At 42.3% G+C, this 17783-nt stretch overlaps 1 protein-coding gene across 2 annotated transcripts in view; it reads right to left on the bottom strand.

Annotated features, from left to right (window-relative positions):
* Positions 1-16654, bottom strand: part of SPAG9 (sperm associated antigen 9) — a 129022-nt gene extending 112368 nt beyond the window's left edge. Inside the window, exon 1 of one of the 2 annotated variants that reach the window (XM_027034130.2) lies at positions 16179-16654. In XM_027034130.2, coding sequence (XP_026889931.1) covers positions 16179-16481 — 303 coding nt within the window. In that variant the 5' untranslated portion in view covers positions 16482-16654. The remainder of the gene's footprint in view (positions 1-16178) is intronic. The other variant, XM_027034132.2, reaches the window with a different exon arrangement.
* Positions 16655-17783: the final 1129 nt, after the last annotated feature.

The following is a 17783-nucleotide window of genomic DNA, read 5'->3' as shown; positions in this document are numbered from 1 at the left end:
AAATCACCTTTTTGCACCAACGACTTCTTCAAGAATTCTTTCTTGGCCATCAGCTCTGAACCCCACCATCATCCCAAAACCTTATCACCTATCACATATTTCAATTAAAAATGTTTCTAGAATTTGTTACAGAAAATAAAATAAAATGTAAGAGGTTTCTCCACCAACAGAAAAAAGTTTCTAGAGTTTCATATATACTTACCTCCTTGAAAGAAGCATATCAAATAAAATGTAACCTTATGTTGATAAGAAGCATCATTATGAATCACCGTGAATCATGATTATAAGCCATACTGTATTATAGTAAGTGATGCCTTCCAGATAAAAACCCAAATTTGACAATACCTGTCCCTTAATTTCTGACTCTTGATTATGTTAAACCTCAATTCTTGCTACCCCTATATGGCATAAGTACTAGTACATTCTTTTAAAGAACATATGGAAAACTAATATTTACTACTTAAATATACCAAAAAAATAAATGTCATGTTTTTGTAGTTTTCTGAATATGTTACACACTTTAAACCTCTCAGAGTTTTTTTTTTTTTTTGTTCAAAGATTTTATTTTTAAGTAATCTCTACACCGAACATGGGGCTCAAACTCACGACCCTGAGATCAAGAGTCGCATGCTCCACTACCTGAGCCAACCAGGTGCCCCAAGCCTCTCATGCTTTGGATCTGTGACACATAACCCAGTCAAATGCCACCCTGTCTCTGTGAAAGCTATCCCTCAGGTTGTTAGGCTTTTAGCATCTCGTATAAACAGGACTTGTTTAAAATGCTTACGTAAAGCTGCCCTACTTATTTACATTAGCCTTCCCACCAGACTATGAGCTTCTCGATGGCAAGACCCTAGACTATTCATTCTTGTACCTCACGTCTGGGCACAAAGTGTTTAATTAACATCTCTTTTACAAATGAATAAATGAGTCAGATGGATAGGTAGGTTGGTATCAGACATCCAGGCAACATTTAGTACTTAACCAAATGCCTAGAGCTTTGAAAAGCTCATTTTTCTTGTATAATCCTCACAATATTCCTGCAAGGAAGTTACTATTATTATCCTTATTTACAATTAAGAAATTGAGGTTTGGCATTAAGAAACCTGTCCATGCTTACAGAGTTAGAATGTAACAGAGCCAGGACTTGAACTAAGGCAATCTGACCTCACTGCCCTTGCCCCTGACCAGGGCACCTTTTTCAAGTGTATTTATTTATTTAAGAGAAAGAGAGCCCACACAAGTTGGGGAGGAGCAGAGAGGAAGAGAGAATTCCGAGCAGGTTCCCCACCACCAGTGGAGAGCCCCATACAGGGCTCAAACCCACCAACCACAAGATTATGACCTGAGCCAAAGTTGGACGCTTAACTGACTAAGCCACCTAGGCATCCCTCTAATAGATACTCTGTTAATTTGCTGTTTATAACCTGGTGAGGGCTAAGAAACTATTTTATTTAAAATAAAGATACTATGAAAAAATAATAAAATAAAATAAAATAAAATAAAATAAAATAAGGATACTATGGGGGCACCTGGGTAGTTCAGTAGGTTAAGCATCATCAGACTTCAGATCAGGTTATGATCTCCTGGCTCTGAGTTCGAGCCTGGCGTTGGGTTCTGTGCTGACACCTCAGAGCTCAGAGCCTGGAGCCTGGAGCCTGCTTCAGATTGTGTCTCCCTCTCTCTCTGCCCCCTCCTCTGTGCATACTCTGTAGCTCTCTCTCTCAAAAATAAACAAACATTAAAAAAAATTTTTTTTGATAAATAACAAAAAAATAAAATAAGGATACTATGAACAAGTACTTTGCCTTTAAATGTTTATTCAGGAGGCCAAGATCATGAACTTTATTACACAGACTTTGAGATAGTCATTTTAGCTATTCAGAAATCTTTGTTCACTTTCTGGCCCTCAGCTAGCTTTGAGGTGGTTAAGAACTGAGTAAATTACTAGATGAATTCCTATCCTAGTATAAAAGTATTCTTTAAAGATTTAAAAGTGAACAGAGCCACAAATACGTGGGTAATTTCTGTCAAATGTTTCCCAAATCATATCAAACAAGTTCAAGTAGACTATTTTCATAGTAGAACCATAGACAAACAATAGCCTTTTGAAAAAGTTACCCTTCTGGTTTTACAAAAGCCTGTTTACTTGATTCCACACTTCTATGCAACCTGTTGAATTTTTTAAGAGGTATTTGTTTACAAATAGGTAGCAGTAACAAAAAATGAGGCTAGGGCAACAGGTAACTGAAAGAAAATTCAAATTGAGGATCTGATCACTGAAATTAGAAATTTTACAGGCGCCTGGGTGGCTCAGTAGATTGAGTGTCTAACTTCAGCTCGGTTCATGATTTTGCAGTTCGTGGGTTTGGCCTACGTCAGGCTTGCTGCTGTCAGCACAGAGCCCACTTCAGATCCTCTGTCCCCCTCTTTCTCCGCCCCTCCCCCACTCATGCTCGCTCTCTCAAAATAAATTTTAAAAACATTTAAAGTTTCTCTTTCTGACCCTCCCCCTCCCCAGCTTGCACATACATGCGCTCTCTCTAAAATTAAAAAAAATTACAAACTTTATTTATACCATAATAGCCTAGCAGATGCTTTTAACCAATATGTTTCAATGCCCAAGAAATAGAATATTCATGGGGCCCTTGGGTGGCTCAGTCAGTTGAGCGTCCGACTTTGACTCAGGTCACGATCACAAGGTTGGTGGGTTCAAGCCCCACTCTGGGCTTTGTGCTGACAGCTCAGAGCCTGGAGTCTGCTTCAAGATTCTATGTCTCCCTCCCTCTCTGCCCCTCCCCGCTCATGCTATGTCTCTCAAAAATAGGTAAATGTTAAAAAATATTAATAATAAAATTAAAAGAAATAGAATATTCACTATTCTTCAGGACGAACTTTTCTTCAAAAATAAATGTTTTACTATTTTATTTGTTACTATAAGTACTACTGCTGTATCCTAATTAGAAATGTCTATCAAAAGATTCTAAGCAAACAGTTAAAATTCAGTTTGGGCACTTAACGTTCATTTCTGTGAAAATTTTATTCAGACAAACTTATTTCTCAAGCAGCAATTCAAACAAATCTAAAGTGAATTAAAGTACAAAAGAAAGCCACATTAAGTTTAAAATAACCAGAGAATCACGATGCTAACGTGACTTTTAAAATCACCTAGCCCTCCTCCAAAAACAAACAGAAAACAACAAAACAAAGACATAAACAAAATAAAAAATAAATTTTTAGAAATGATAAATGAAAAAAGAGATCACCTAGCCCAACCTTTGCAAATGCAGAAGTAATGCCTACGATGTTAACATTTCAGTTTTTTAAACGCATAAATAGTTCTGGAATATCTGCTATGTATAGGACAATGTAGGTAAAGTGTCTGCAAGAATTCTCCTCAGAAGTCACGGGCCTTTTTTACATACAAAAGTCAAAGGACTTATTGAAGAATTTTTTGGAAGTTTTAGCATAACTTGGCACCAATGGTAAGGACAAATAACTTGAATGCACAAAAGAGAACTTTAAATACTTAGGCTTAGCCATTTGACCTTCAGCATATTCATCCATCCCTCCAACCAACCAACTAACAAATATCTATTAAATACCTACTGCATCCCAGTAGTTTAGTGGGGGAATTAAAGCCATCAATTAGTTTGCTATAACACTGGAAGTTCTACGAGAAGAGAAGCAGGGTATGCTGTGGGACAATATAAGAGGGGCACAAACCACACCTAGGTGTTCATAAAAGGCTTTCCAGAATTGAAATCTGAAAGATGAATACTGTTAGGGGTGCCTGAGTGGTTCAGTCAGTTGAGCATCCAACTTTGGCTGAGGTCATGATCTCATGGTTCATGAGTTTACTGAGCCCCAAGTCGGGTCTCTGGGCTGTCAGCAAACAGTCTGTTTCAGATCCTCTGTCCCCTCCCTCTCTCTCTGCCCCTCACCCGCTCACACTTTCTCTCTCTCAAAAAAAATAAATAAACATTAAAAAAAAAAAGAAAAGAAAAGAAAAGATGAATACTGCTAGCCAGGCAACAGAAGAGAAACAGAGTGCCAAGCAAAGAGGCAGCTTTTAAGAAGGCCTGGAGAGAACACTATTTGCAAACAAACTCCCAAGTGTTCAGTAGGGCTCAAAAACGAAAAGATGAGGTTGGTGAGATAAGGAGTGGCCAGATCACAATGCCTTGTCTCCTAAGAACTTTAGACATTTCAAGAACTTTAGACAGAGCCACTGAAGGCTTTTAAGTACAGAAAGATCTGATTAGATTTCCACTTTGGAAAGACTTGGTACAGTATGATGGGCAATTTATTGGTTTGCAATACTAGAAGCAGATAGATCAGTTAGGGGACAGTTTTAGTTGCCCATTCATTTATTCAGAGATATTCACTGGATGCTTTCTTTGTGCTAGATACTGGTAGACAATGTGAATGACACAAAGTCCCACCTCTTTGGAGTTTGGATTCAGGCCAAGAGACATTGGCAGTCTGTATCTGAGTAGAAGAAATGGATTTGGAAGAAGAGAATCCAGAAATATTTAAAAGTTGGAAAAAATAAAATAATAATAATAAAATAAAAAGAAATATTTAAAAGGAAACAAAAGAAGGTTGCAATGGGGGTGAAGGAGAGAGAAGACTTAAGGATGGTAATGAGCTATCTGGCCAGGCAGACAGCGGTATCCCTCACAAAGAGAACAGAGGAGCAGCAGGCTTGGTAGAGAAGTTCAGGTTTGGACATGTCAGGAGACATTCATATCCAAGAAACACCAGCAATGTGGATCTGAAACTCCAGACAGACAGATCTGGCCCTAAAGTTCTTAACAGGCCGTCAACTTCATGAGAGAAGAATCTTGTCTTTGCTCACCACTGTATCCCCAGTGGACACCAGGCACACAGTCAGCACCCTCTAAATATCTATGAAATGAATGAATGGGATATACATTTTGGAATGGTCAACAAACGGTAACTAAACCCATGGGAATGAACAGTATCAGTTAGGCAGGGCACAAAATGAGAACTAGAGGGGAGCTCAGAAAGAACTCCAAGGAATACCAAAGTTAACAACGTAAAAGGAATCCAGAGAGGCCAGAAAAGAGGAAAACTGGAGTGCCTGGCTGGCTCAGCTGGTGGAGCATGCAGCTCTTATTCTCAGGTTTGTGAGTTCAAGCCCCAAGTTGGGTATAGAGAGGAGGAGAGGGAGGAGGAGGAGGAAAAAGAAGAGCAGAAAACCAAGAGAGTTGAAAGCCACAGAATCAAAATATGTTTCTTCAGACTCTTAACTATAGAGAACAAATTGATGATTACCAGAGGGGAGGTCGGTGGAGGGGATGGGTGAAACAGGTGATGGGGATTAAGGAGTGTGCTTGTTGTGATGAGCACAGGGTGTTGTACGGAATTGGTGAATCACTACATATTGTACACCCAAAACTAATATTACACTGGAATTAACTGGAATTTAAATAAAAATGTATGTATACATACGATATATATATCATATATATAGTGTGAGTGTATGATATTTCTTAAGTGACCAAAAGAATCAAACGTTGCTGAGAAGTATGAGAAAAAGAAAAAAAAAAAAAAAACAGAAGAAATGCACTTATGAGAGCTGCTTACTTTTCTGAATTTTCAAGAAAAATGAAAGGGTAAGAGAAACTGACTATATACATACATCTAAAGTTTCAGGTCTAAAACCTTACTCTTATGAGATGGATTCTTTCATGCATGGGCAGCTTACCTTTTATAACCTTGTTTGTTCCATCTAAAGTGCCAGCCTCTTTACTCTTTATCACATCACCTTTTTTTACTTCCTGTGTGGCATCTATCACAATCTATAATTACAGTGACTGGCTTGTTTATTCTTTAGTATAATATAAACTCCAAAAAAAGCACAGGCTACCTTCCTTGTCTGTTTTGTTTGTAGCTATATTCCCAGAGCCTACAACACTGCCTGGCTCAATAAATATTTGTTCTTTTTTTATTTTTTTTTTTAACGTTTATTTATTTTTGAGAGAGAGACAAAGCATGAACGGGGGAGGGTCAGAGAGAGAGGGAGACACAGAATCTGAAACAGGCTCCAGGCTCTGAGCCATCAGCACAGAGCCTGACGCGGGGCTTGAACTCACAAACCGCGAGATCATGACCTGAACCGAAGTCGGACACTTAACTGACTGAGCCACCCAGGTGCCCCTATTTGTTCTTTTTTTAATTTTATTTTTATTTTTTTGTTGTTAAGCGTCTTTTAAAATTTTTTTTAAATGTTTATTTATTTGAGAGAAAGAGAGAGAGAGAAGAACAGGGGAGGAACAGAGAGAGAGGGAGAGAGAACTCCAAGCAGGCTCTGTGTTGTCAGCACAGAGACCAACCAGTGTAAGGGTCAATCCCACGAACCGTGAGATCATGACCTGAGCCAAAATCAAGAGTCAGACACTCAACTGAGCCACCCAAGTGTCCATCTTCTTTCTGATCATCTGTGTATCTTTTTATCTTTCTATCTACCTATGGAAATGGGATAGGAAAGAACCAGAAGATCATGGGAGTTTCCTCCCAGCTCTTAAAAAATAACTTCAGGAAGGGCCAGTGAAAATACATTTTAAAGAAGAACAATAACAGAATGCAGTATCACAGAAAATCTCAACCTATCTCAGGGAATCCAATCAGCAGAGTCCCAAATAAAAAATTCTCGGGATCTATAATCCTACTGGAGCAGGTAAGCAGTCAGATGAGATATCCTAGAAAATATATTATAAGTCTAAAAAAAGGTTACATTTACCATAGGGTTAGTTTCTCAATTTCTGTATTCTGGCTTCAAAGGGGAAAAACAATCCCTCATATTTTTATGCTGTAACTTTAAATAAAAAATCATAACCAACTTTTCAGTCTTATAGGTCTCAGATTTAAATTCCTTATAGAAAAGTATCTAAACTGCAATTATTTCTTCCTTTCCAGATGAGTACATTAGATTATAAAAATACGAACTTATTTATCTTTGTAACAGACATAATACTATCCTCTTAAAAATTAATTCAAATAGAATATTAGATAATATCAGAAAATGTTCTCAGTGTAAATAATATTGTGGTTATGTGGTAAGAATGCTCTTTTTCAAATTATATTTAATTTTTTTTAATTATTTTTATTTTTTTTAAATAGTTTCTATGCTCAGTTTGGGGCTAGAACTCACCAGCCACCCTGAGATCAGGAGTCCCATGCTCCACTAACTGAACCAAGGTGAAATGTCAGAACATCTGCAATTTACTTTGACATGTTCAGCAATTTAAAAGCGTGTAAATTTTGAGTGTATATATCTATATATGTATATGTATACACATACAACACATACACATATATAGGTAAATACAACAACTGCTGAATCTAAGTGATGTATATACAGATGATCAATGCACTTTTAGTTTTCCTGTATGTTTGAACATCTTCCTAACAAAAAGCCAGGGGGAAGGATTTACTGAAAAAGTTTACTGACTTAAAAAAAAAAAAACAAAAAACAATATTTCAAAGTTCCTAATAACTCTATATCCTCAACTTGGAAACTTCTCTATTGTATTAATAGGTAGATTCCCCAGGGCCCCCGGGTGGCTCAGTCCGTTAAGCATCTTGATTTCAGCTCAGGTCATGATCTCAGTTTGTGGGATGAAGCCAAGTGCCCCCCTTCCCCCAAGGCTGTTAGCATGGACCTGCTTGGGATTCTCTCTCCCCACCTCTCTCTAACCCCTCCCCAACTCACGCTCATTACCTCTCAAAAGAAATGAAATGAAATGAATTAAAAAATATATATGTAAATTCCCATGGTTGAGTTCCAAAATTTTTGGAGGCACCTATTATGCCAAACTATTAGATACTACAATCCCTAAGTGAATAAAACAGTCTTGCATTCAGATAACTAGGGGCGCCTGGGTGGCCCAGTGGGTTAAGCATCCGACTCTTGATCTCAGCTCAGGTCACAATCTCACAATGTACGAGTTTGAGCCCCTTGACAGGCTCTGCACTGACAGCACTGAGCCTGCTTGGAATTCTCTCTCCCTTTCTCTCTCTGCCTCTACCCCATTCATCCTCTCTCTCTCTCTCTCGCTCTGTCTCTCTCTCTCAAAATAAATATACTTATAAAATTAAAAAAAAAAAAAAAAACCTAATAACTAAATACGGCCTGGTTGGCTAAGTGGGAAGAGCATGCAATTCTTGATCTCAGGTTCCTGAGTTCAAGCCCCACACTGGGTGTAGAGATTACTAAAAATAAATAAACATCACTGGCTAAAATCTCAAAATGTATAGTATTATATGCACATACTTTTAAATATCAGCTTTTCTGAATACACACATTACATATATTATTAAACTGGGTCTATGTTGATATATTTGATCTCCACCAAATAGTAATTTATTTAGGTAAGAGCTGTATTCATTATGAGTGTTGAACACAGCAAAAACCTATTTTTAAAATAATTCAGCCATTAACTTGGCCAACAAAACACATTTTTTGGCTAGATTCTAATACTATCTCCACTGGGAACCAAAGTCTCCGTATGATTGAAATATGCAGTGTGTAGTGAACCGTAAGCTAAGGAGTCCGAGAAACAGGAAGCAGACTCAGGCACAGAACGGGATCACCAAGCTATGGCACATACCACAGTAACCTAGTGAGCAGTCCTTACTCTACTAATCCGTCCTCTCATTAGAGATCTACCTGATCTAGCTAGGTACCTTACCGTTTTTATATTCTCTCTCGTGATTTTAAAGTTTTTGTTGGGGCACCGGGATGGCTCAGTCAGTTACGTGTCCGAGTATTGACTTCGGCTCAGGTCATGATCTCGAGGTTCGGAGTTCTCACATCCGGCCATATGCTGCCAGTGTGGAGCCTGCTTAGGATTTTCTCTCTCTCCCTTTCTGTTGCTCCCCCGCCTGTGCACTGTCTCTCTTGCTCTCTCGCTCTCTCTCTCTCTCTCTCTCTCTCTCAAAATAAAAATTAAAAAAGAAAGAGAAAGAAAGAAGTTTGTTTTAAAAAAGTTTTTGTTGGGGCGCCTGGGTGGCTCAGTCGGTTAAGCGGCCGACTTCGGCTCAGGTCAAGGTCCGTGAGTTCGAGACCCGCATCGGGCTCTGTGCTGACAGCTCAGAGCCTGGAGCCTGTTTCAGATTCTGTGTCTCCCTCTCTCTGACCCTCCCCCGTTCATACTCTGTCTCTGTCTCAAAAATAAATAAACGTTAAAAAAAAATAATAATAAATAAATAAATAAATAAAATAAAATAAAATAAAATAAAATAAAATAAAATAAAATAAAATAAAATAAAAACGTTTTTGTTTCTTTTAGTAATCTCTACACCCAAACATGGGGCTCAAACTCCCAGCCAGAGATCACGCTCTTCTGACAGAGCCAGCCAGATGCCCTCTCTTTTGAGATTTTAACCAAATGAAAACGTGAATGTCCCTAAAGCAAGGACACATAATGGTATCTCACTTATATACCTACATTCAGAAATCTCTGAAGGTAAAAAAAGGATAAGATCTGTCTTAAGAGTTAATAACCATCAATGGTTAAGGGACTGCCATTTCAAAAGACAACAACCCATCACCACCACATTCAAACACGCACCTAGAGAACAAACAGATTGTTCATTTCAGAAAGGGTCTCAAAGTAGGGACTGACCAGGAGCAGTATGAAGTTTATTCAAATGGTTCAGCAAGAAAAAAACATTCGTTTGTTTGTTTTTAAGTAAACTCTAGGCCCAAACTGGGGCTTGAACTCACAACTCTGAGATCAAGAGTCACATGCTCTACCGACTGAGCTAGCCTGGTGCCCCAACAATGGTATTTTTTAAAATATGAAAATATGGGGGCTCCTGGGTAGCTCAGTCAGTTCAGGTCCAATGCTTGATTTTGGCTCAGGTCATGATCTTGCAGTTCGTGAGTTCAAGCCCCACGTTGCTATGCACTGTCAGATTTTCTCTCTCGCCCTCTCTCTCTCTCTCAAAATAAATAAACATTTAAAAAATAAATAAATAGAAGGAGTTTGAAAGCTAATAAATAACACGTATATTCAAACACGTAAGATGACAAATGCTGATACTCCCTGGACACCAATTTGCTCTCCTGTACTGACATTTGGTCACCCTCTCCTAATGCTCTACTTTTGTGAAATAAAGCAGCAAAGTTCTTTTTTTTTTTTTTTTTTTTTTTTACATTTATTTACTTTTGAGAGAGACAGCGTGAGCAGGGGAGGGGCGGAGAGACAGGGAGACACAGAAGCAAAGGCAGGCTCCAGGCTCGGAGCTATAAGCACAGAGCCCCATGCGGGGCTCAAACCCACACACCATGAGATCATGACCTAAGTCGAAGTTGGAGGCCCAAGTGACTGAGCTACCCAGACACTCCAAAGTTCAATTCTTTAAGCCAATAGAGTTGACAGAATTAAGGCTAGAAGTCTGAAGAACCATCACAATTACTGATTTAAATAACAACAGTACTAAAGGCACAAAATAAACTTAATGTTGAGGCAGACGTGTAATTTCAGTTCTTCAACTAAGTCTTCAGCAGCCACTATCAACAAAATTTAAGTTATAAGTATGCAAAATTACTCTTCACTCCTATTCCTTGATAAAAAGTCACATAACTCAGTGAAGAGACATCAAATTTTCCTTTTTAAGTGTTTATTAAAGAGATGAACTTAACGGTCATTGTAAATTACCTTGCAAACAAATCAAAATTAACTTCTTCAAGGTGCCTGGGTGGCTTAGCCTCTTAAGTGTCCAGCTGCTGGTTTCTGCTTAGGTCATGATCTCATGTTTCATGGGATCAAGCCCTGAATCAGGTTCTGTGCTGACAGTGAGAAGCCTGTTTGGGATTCTCTTTCTCTCTCTGCCACTGCCCCACTCTCTCTCCTCTCAAAATTTAAAAAAAAAAAAACACATTTAAAAAAAAATTAACTTCAACAGGTTTGATTAAAATATTTTTTATGATAGGCACTTGAGTAGCTCAGTCAGTTAAGCACCCGACTCTTGGTTTCGGCACAAGTCACTATCTCATGGTTCATGAGTTTGAGCCCTGTGTCAATCTTTGCACTAACCGCACAGAGCCTGCTTGGGATTCTCTCTACCTCTCTCTCTTTTTCTATCTTTCTCTCTCAAAAATAAATAAACATTTTAAAAAATAAATATTTCTTATGAATGAGAACTATATCAATAAAAAGAACACTGAATATCCATGCCTGCTTTCCTGCCCAAAAATCTTATCACTCCCATGTTCACACACTTCCAAAGAAAACAATTTGATTAAAGTCTTCATATAAAACATCAATTTTGTTTCTGCTTTAAGTGCTGATTCACTGGGGAAAAGTTAATTTGAAAATTCTTGGTGGTCTCTCTCACCTCAGCATTTTTTATTATTATTTTTTTTAATGTTTATTTATTCTTGAGACAGAGACACAGAATGAACAGGGGAGGGGCAGAGAGAGAGGGAGACACAGAATCTGAAACAGGTTCCAGGCTCCGAGCTGTCAGCACAGAGCCCGATGCGGGGCTCCAACTCACAAACCGCGAGATCATGCCCTGAGCTGAAGTCAGGCGCTTAACCAACTGAGCCACCCAGGTGCCCCTCACCTCATCATTTAATCACCTCAATTTTTTAAGCAAAAAGCCACAGAAAAGCAGTCATAACATCACGCAAATCTTCCTCCCAGCAAGGATATTCTCTCCTCAGCTCATTCTCTTCAGATGTGCTTCTATAGTGCAGGAAGGAAAGGGAGGATTGAAAAGGGTGCACCTTTATTTTTATGTGCAGTCTCCCTCTATTCAATCATGCTAAATAAACTCTCACTTTGAAAATAATGGTGATAAGAAACAAGGCCCACAGAATCACTTGGAACTAAACTTCTAAGGAAAGGGTTCTTAAACTCATTTGCCTACTTACCAGAAAAGTATTGTCATTTTTTTAGTTACTCAAAGCAATCATGTTTATTTTAAAAGAATCAGAACTTGCACAAACAAAAACATCAAAACACTAACATATTCTTCCCAAGAATAACATCTCTCTCCAGATCACTCTGTATAAAAACTTTTGTTTTCAAAAATCACGAATAGGGGCATCTGAGTGGCTTAGTCGATCAAGCGTCCAACTCTTGATTTTGGCTCAGTCCGTGATCTTGCAGTTGGTAAGTTGGAGCCTCACATGGGGCTCCACACTGACAGTGCAGAGCCCGCTATGGATACTCTCTCCCTCTCTCTCTGCCTCTCCCCCACTTGCACTCTCTCTCAAAATAAATAAATAAACCTAAAATATATATTACAAAACAAAAACAAAAACACTGATTGGGGGCGCCTGGCTGGCTCAGTTAGTAGAGCATACCACTCTTGACCTCAGGATCATAAATTTGAGCCCCACATTGGATGTAGAGATTACTTAAAAATAAAATCTTAACTCTCTCCCCCTCCACTGCTCGCTCTCGCTCTCTCTCTCAAAAATAGATAATTAAACATTAAAAAAAAAGAAAGAAAATCATTCTAGGCCAAGGGAACAGCATCGGCAAAGGCATCACACAGGACTTAGATAAGAAATAGAAAGATGTAAGATGAGCAGAGAGCCCATAGGGGAGAGTAGCAAGTAATAAGATGATAGATATCTTGATTAGCATTCGAAACTGATCATAAATTTGTCTAAAATCAGCCCTTCTTATGTTGTCTTTAATTTTTTTTTTTTTGAGAGCGAGAGCATGAGGTGGGGAGAGGGGCAGCACGAGGGACGGAGGGAGAGAGAAATAGAGAGATAGAGACCGAAAGAGAAAAGGAGAGAGAGAATCTCAAGCAGGTTCCATGCTCAGCTCAGACTTGACCCCACTACTCTGGAATCATGATCTGAACCAAAATTGAGACTTGGATGTCAACCAACTGAGCCACCCAGACACCCCTCCTTTAGGTTGTTTTTAAAGATTCACAAAAACAGCAGACTAACTACACACACACAAATTCAAATAAAAGCAAAGAAAAAGACAGAAAGCATTCAAATTAAGTAATACCACTAGAATAAAGATTAAATTTCCGATCCCTTGCTGAGAATTCCTGCAAGCAAGAGATTAAAGTACTTTACACCCCCTAAAACATTCTCACCATTTATATACCCTCCTAAATTTCCACAAAGGTGCTCAGAATTTACTTTACACTTTCTAGTAATGGACAATTTCCAGGCTTTCAAATACTTTTGCTGTAAATACCCGGAGGCACTTTTGCTGTAATAGCAGACTCTTAGGCTCCATATTAAGGCCACAAACAGAGCACTCACAAAAAATTAAACACAGAATTCACTTGTGCATGTTGGCCTAAGAAAGACTGAATTTCTGGAGACTGGGTAAATCTTGATTTATCATCTTACATGAAAAGGGATAACAAGGTGGTTTTATGTTTATGTTCTGAGAATTGGCTCATCTAGCATTTCATCAATGCTCTCTATTCTCAGGTCATGGCTCTTTGCCCAAAGGTCTCATTAGAATTTACAGACATGTTTGAAAAAGTATCAGTTACAAAAAAAGTCATCGGACAACTCATTTTTTAAAAGTCATTTACTGGGGCACCTGGGTGGCTCAGCCAGTTAAGCATCTGACTCTTGATTTCTGTTGAGGTAAATCTCAGGGTTCCTGGGTTAGAGCCCTGTGTTGGGCTCCTTGCTGACAGTGTGGAGTCTGTTTGGGATTCTCTCTCGCTCTCTGCCCCTCCCCCGCTTATGCTCTCGATGACACACACACTCTCTCCCAAGACCAAATTTAAAAAAAAAAAAAAAAAAGTCACTTACTTATGAAATTAATATACAGTCCAGTGCCTGGCAGTTAGTTTTATTTTCTGATTCTGCAACCTGTGGCAGATGTTTTTCTTAGCACGTGTGATCCTGGCCTTTTGCCATGTTCACACAGCCCTAAAGGAGTTTAAAACTGGAGGGAGCATTTCTTTTATTCAAGGTGATAGGTTCATGCTGGGGTTGCTCCTCACCTGTGTATATATGTCTCTTCCCAGTACCTCCCATTACCCAATACTGGGGAGGGTCTGTATGAGGATGAAGGCCACTGCAGTGGTAGCATAGCACCCCTGTTCTATAAACAGTGCTAATAAACTAGAAATCGCAATCCCATCTTTTTGTCGTTGTTGTTTTTTATTTTGAGAGAGAGGAGAGAGTGAGAGAACACACACAGGAGGGGCAGAGAGCGAGAATCCCAAGTAGGCTCCATGCTGTCAGCACAGAGCCCAATGTGGGGCTTGAACTCATGAACCGTGAGATCATGACCTGAGCCAAAATCAAGAGTGGACACTTAACCAAGTGAGCCACCCAGGCGCTCCACAATCCCATCTTTAGATTTTTTTTCAATCCCTTCCTCCCTATGTACTTGGAAATACTCTTGAAATAAAGTCAAGTTTGCTTGGCAAATCTAATGCCATTGCTTTGAGACAAATGGATCACAAAATTAGAACTAAAAATCATTGCTATAGTCCAGCTTTAAAAAAAGAGAAGATGGATGCCTGGGTGGCTCAGTCAGTTAAGTGTCTGACTTCAGCTCAGGCCATGATCTCGCGGTCTGTGAGTACGAGCCCCGCATCACTCTGCACTGACAGCTCAGAGCCTGGAGCCTGCTTCAGATTCTGTGTCTTCCTCTCTCTCTCTGCCCTTCCCCCACTCAACACTCTCTCCTTCTCTCAAAAATAAATAAACATGAAAAAAAGAGAGAGAGAGAAGAAATGGGGCTCCTGGGTGGCTCAGTCAGTGGAGTGTTGGACCTGATTTTGGCTCAGGGTCATGATCTTAGGGTCCTGGGATCCAGCCCTGCATTGGGCTCTACTCCTAGTGTGGAGCCTACTTAAGATTTCCCCTCTCCCCCCACCCCCCACCTCTCTCTCTCTCTCTCTCTCTCTCTCTCTCTCTGCCCCTCCCCCCCACTCTAAAATAAATTTAAAACAATTTTTTTTAAAGGAAAAGAAAAAGGAACTACTGGACCTAATACAAAGGTATATGTGACAAAATTAAAAGTTTAAATTAGGGCTAGGAAATAAGCTGCGAAACAAATCTCACGTCCTAATAACTTTTCAAGCATTTTTGAAAGAGAACATATTGTTGGTTCAATAATTACTTACTTAGCTTCCTTCTATCACCATGTATTTAGCTAGGTGTGCTAGATGCTCACAAACAAAGATGAACAGGACACTTCCCCTGCATTAGTTAAGTTCAAGAGAAATAATGCCAGCACAGCCTGAAAGCTTAAATCTTTGACTGTCTCAAGAAGTCCAAGGCCTATCACTTGCTACTCCAGAGCTCCAAAAGGTTCAGACTCGAGGTGAGGGCGCCGAGGTCACTGCAGAGATGCTAGGGTTAACAGCCGGCCAAGGGCACCTGTAAATTCCAGTCTGAACAAGGTTGCCCACACTCGCCTACACCTCCTCAACCCCGCCCCGCCCCCAGTCCTCTTTATAAATAAACGGGAGGGTTTTTATGGGGAACTGTCCAAGGTGATCACCTGACACGGAGGAACGCTTTGGTGTGAGATACCACCAAAATAAAACTGTACACTCTCTATATTTACAGAGTGTTGCTCTACAACATCTAAGTGTTGACAAAGTGTCAACCAAGGCACATAAAACAAAATAAAACCTCTTTTTCAACAGGGCTAAGACGTCAAGAAGAAACTGACCGAAAGAGGGAGATCTCTAACTTCCCAAAGCAGCAACCCCCTGGAAAGGTACTGGAACCAGCGGAAGTTACATATCCAGGACAGAAGTGTTTAAATACACCCCCCCTTCCACACACACACACGCACACACACACACCATGGTAAAAGTTTGAACTGCCATCTGACTATCCTACGGTGGTCGGAAACTTCCCTAAACTACAAGCGAGAGCCAGCCACACTAAAATCGCCCTCAGTCAACCTCAGGTGCCCTCAGGCCAAGCTGCGGCTTCCTCCCCGGGCCTTGCCTCCTCACCTCCCTCCCTTCCCCCGGACACTCACTAGCCTGCCTCGGCTTCCGACGCCGGCCGGGGTCCTGAGGACCTCGCGGCCGCGGGCTCGGCCCGGGGGGCTTCGGCCTCGGGCCCGCCTCCAGGAGGCCCGGCGCGCCCCCTCCCGGGCCGGGCCGCGACCCCCGGCCCCCCGGCCTGCCCTCGGGCCCGGCCCCTGCCCTCCCCGCCGGCGGGCCCTCACCTCCTCGGCGTGCTTGCGCAGCGCCTTCTCCCGCTCGTACTGGGTGATGAGCTGCTCGTTGTCGTCCCGCAGCAGCTCCAGCTCCACCTGGTGCTCCTGGTCCTGCGCGAACACCGAGTCCAGGTTCTCCAGCACGGCCACCACCAGTGGCATCAGCTCCTTGACCACCTCCTCGTCGTAGCGCCCGATGAGCCGCTCGAACTCGCGGTAGATGGAGCCGGCCAGGCCGGACACCCGCTCCGACATCACGGCCCCGGAGCCGCCGGGCTCCTCCTGGTACACCACACCGTCCTCCAGCTCCATGGTGGCGGGCGGGCGGCCCGGGGCGTCGCCGGCTGAGGAGGCGGCACGGGCCCGCACGGGACGGGCCCGGCTGGGGCTAGGGCTGGGGCTAGGGCTGGGGCTGGGGCTGCGCCCGGCGGGGTGGGGGGCCCGGGCCCGAGGAGGGGAGGGGTGGGGTGAGCGCACTCAGCCCAACGGCCGCTGCACCAACTGCCGGGGCGGCCGGGCCGCGCGCGCCACACGTCACCTGCGGGGCGGGACCCGCGCCGCGTCGGCCCGATGGGCGGGGCCCCGCGGGAGGCCAGGCGCGGCCGGGGGCGGGGCCATGCGTCATCGTGCGCCGGCGGAGGGGGCGCCGTGGCGTCACCACTGGGCGCCGCGCGGCGGGCGCGTTCGCCAATGGGAAAGGCTGCGGGAGGAGGGTGGCGAGAACTGTCAGCCCCCGGCGGGATTTGCTGGGCGGGTCCCAAAGGAAAGGGAGGGGTTCTGGAAGAGTGACTAGCAGTCCAGAATTAACATAGCTAACATTTCTACTGCCTTTTTCAGCTCACAAAGGGCTTTCTCATTTGTTCCTCACACCAGGCGTGGTGCGGTAGACGTTCGTCTCACAGACAAGGAAAGTAGGCCCGGAAAAGTTGTGGTTCACTCAAGGTCACGCAGCTAGAACGGGAAGGAGGCTGATGTGGGGCTCAAACCAGTTCAGGTTAAGAATCTCAGGCTCAGAGAAGAGTGGGAAACTGAGGGAGAGGAACAGCAACCTTACTAAGGCGAGGTCTCCCTGAGTGATCTCGATACAACTATTTGGGGATAACGAGACTAAGGATAGCCTGAAACAGAGGAAGTGCAAAGCATTCTGGAGAAGGATAAAACTGCAACGCCACATCTCGCACTTTCCCAAACACTGAGTTTCGGTGCTTCTCCCGTCCAACTTGGGAGAGTGGCATTTCCTGGCTCCAGCCAGCCTACTTTCTTCTAGTCTTGAAGAGGAGCAAAGCGGGGAAGGGAGGGGTTAGGGAGTCCAGGAGGAAGCGGGTGGAGACTGGGGTGAATAAGTCCCATGATACGGGAGATCTCCGCCGCCTGGGAGAGCGTCACGTGTGGGGAATGACACAACACCCAAGCCTCCGGCGGGCTGAGTCAAAGATCGCCTTCCGGTCTTCTTTGCGCTCCCTAGAGGAGGCGGGAGACACTCCCAAAAATTCCTTTCCTCCGCGGCAGGTGACTCAAGGCGTATTGCGTCCGGTCTCGTCTAAGAATAGGGAAGAAAAGGCAGGACTTGGATAAAAGAAGGTTTAGGGGGGAGGAATAGGCCACTCCCGTGAT

This window comes from Acinonyx jubatus, chromosome E1 (assembly GCF_027475565.1).
Source record: "Acinonyx jubatus isolate Ajub_Pintada_27869175 chromosome E1, VMU_Ajub_asm_v1.0, whole genome shotgun sequence".
Lineage (NCBI taxonomy): Eukaryota > Metazoa > Chordata > Mammalia > Carnivora > Felidae > Acinonyx > Acinonyx jubatus.
Note: the sequence above shows the minus strand (reverse complement) of the source record. Positions and strands in the feature narration are given on the sequence as shown.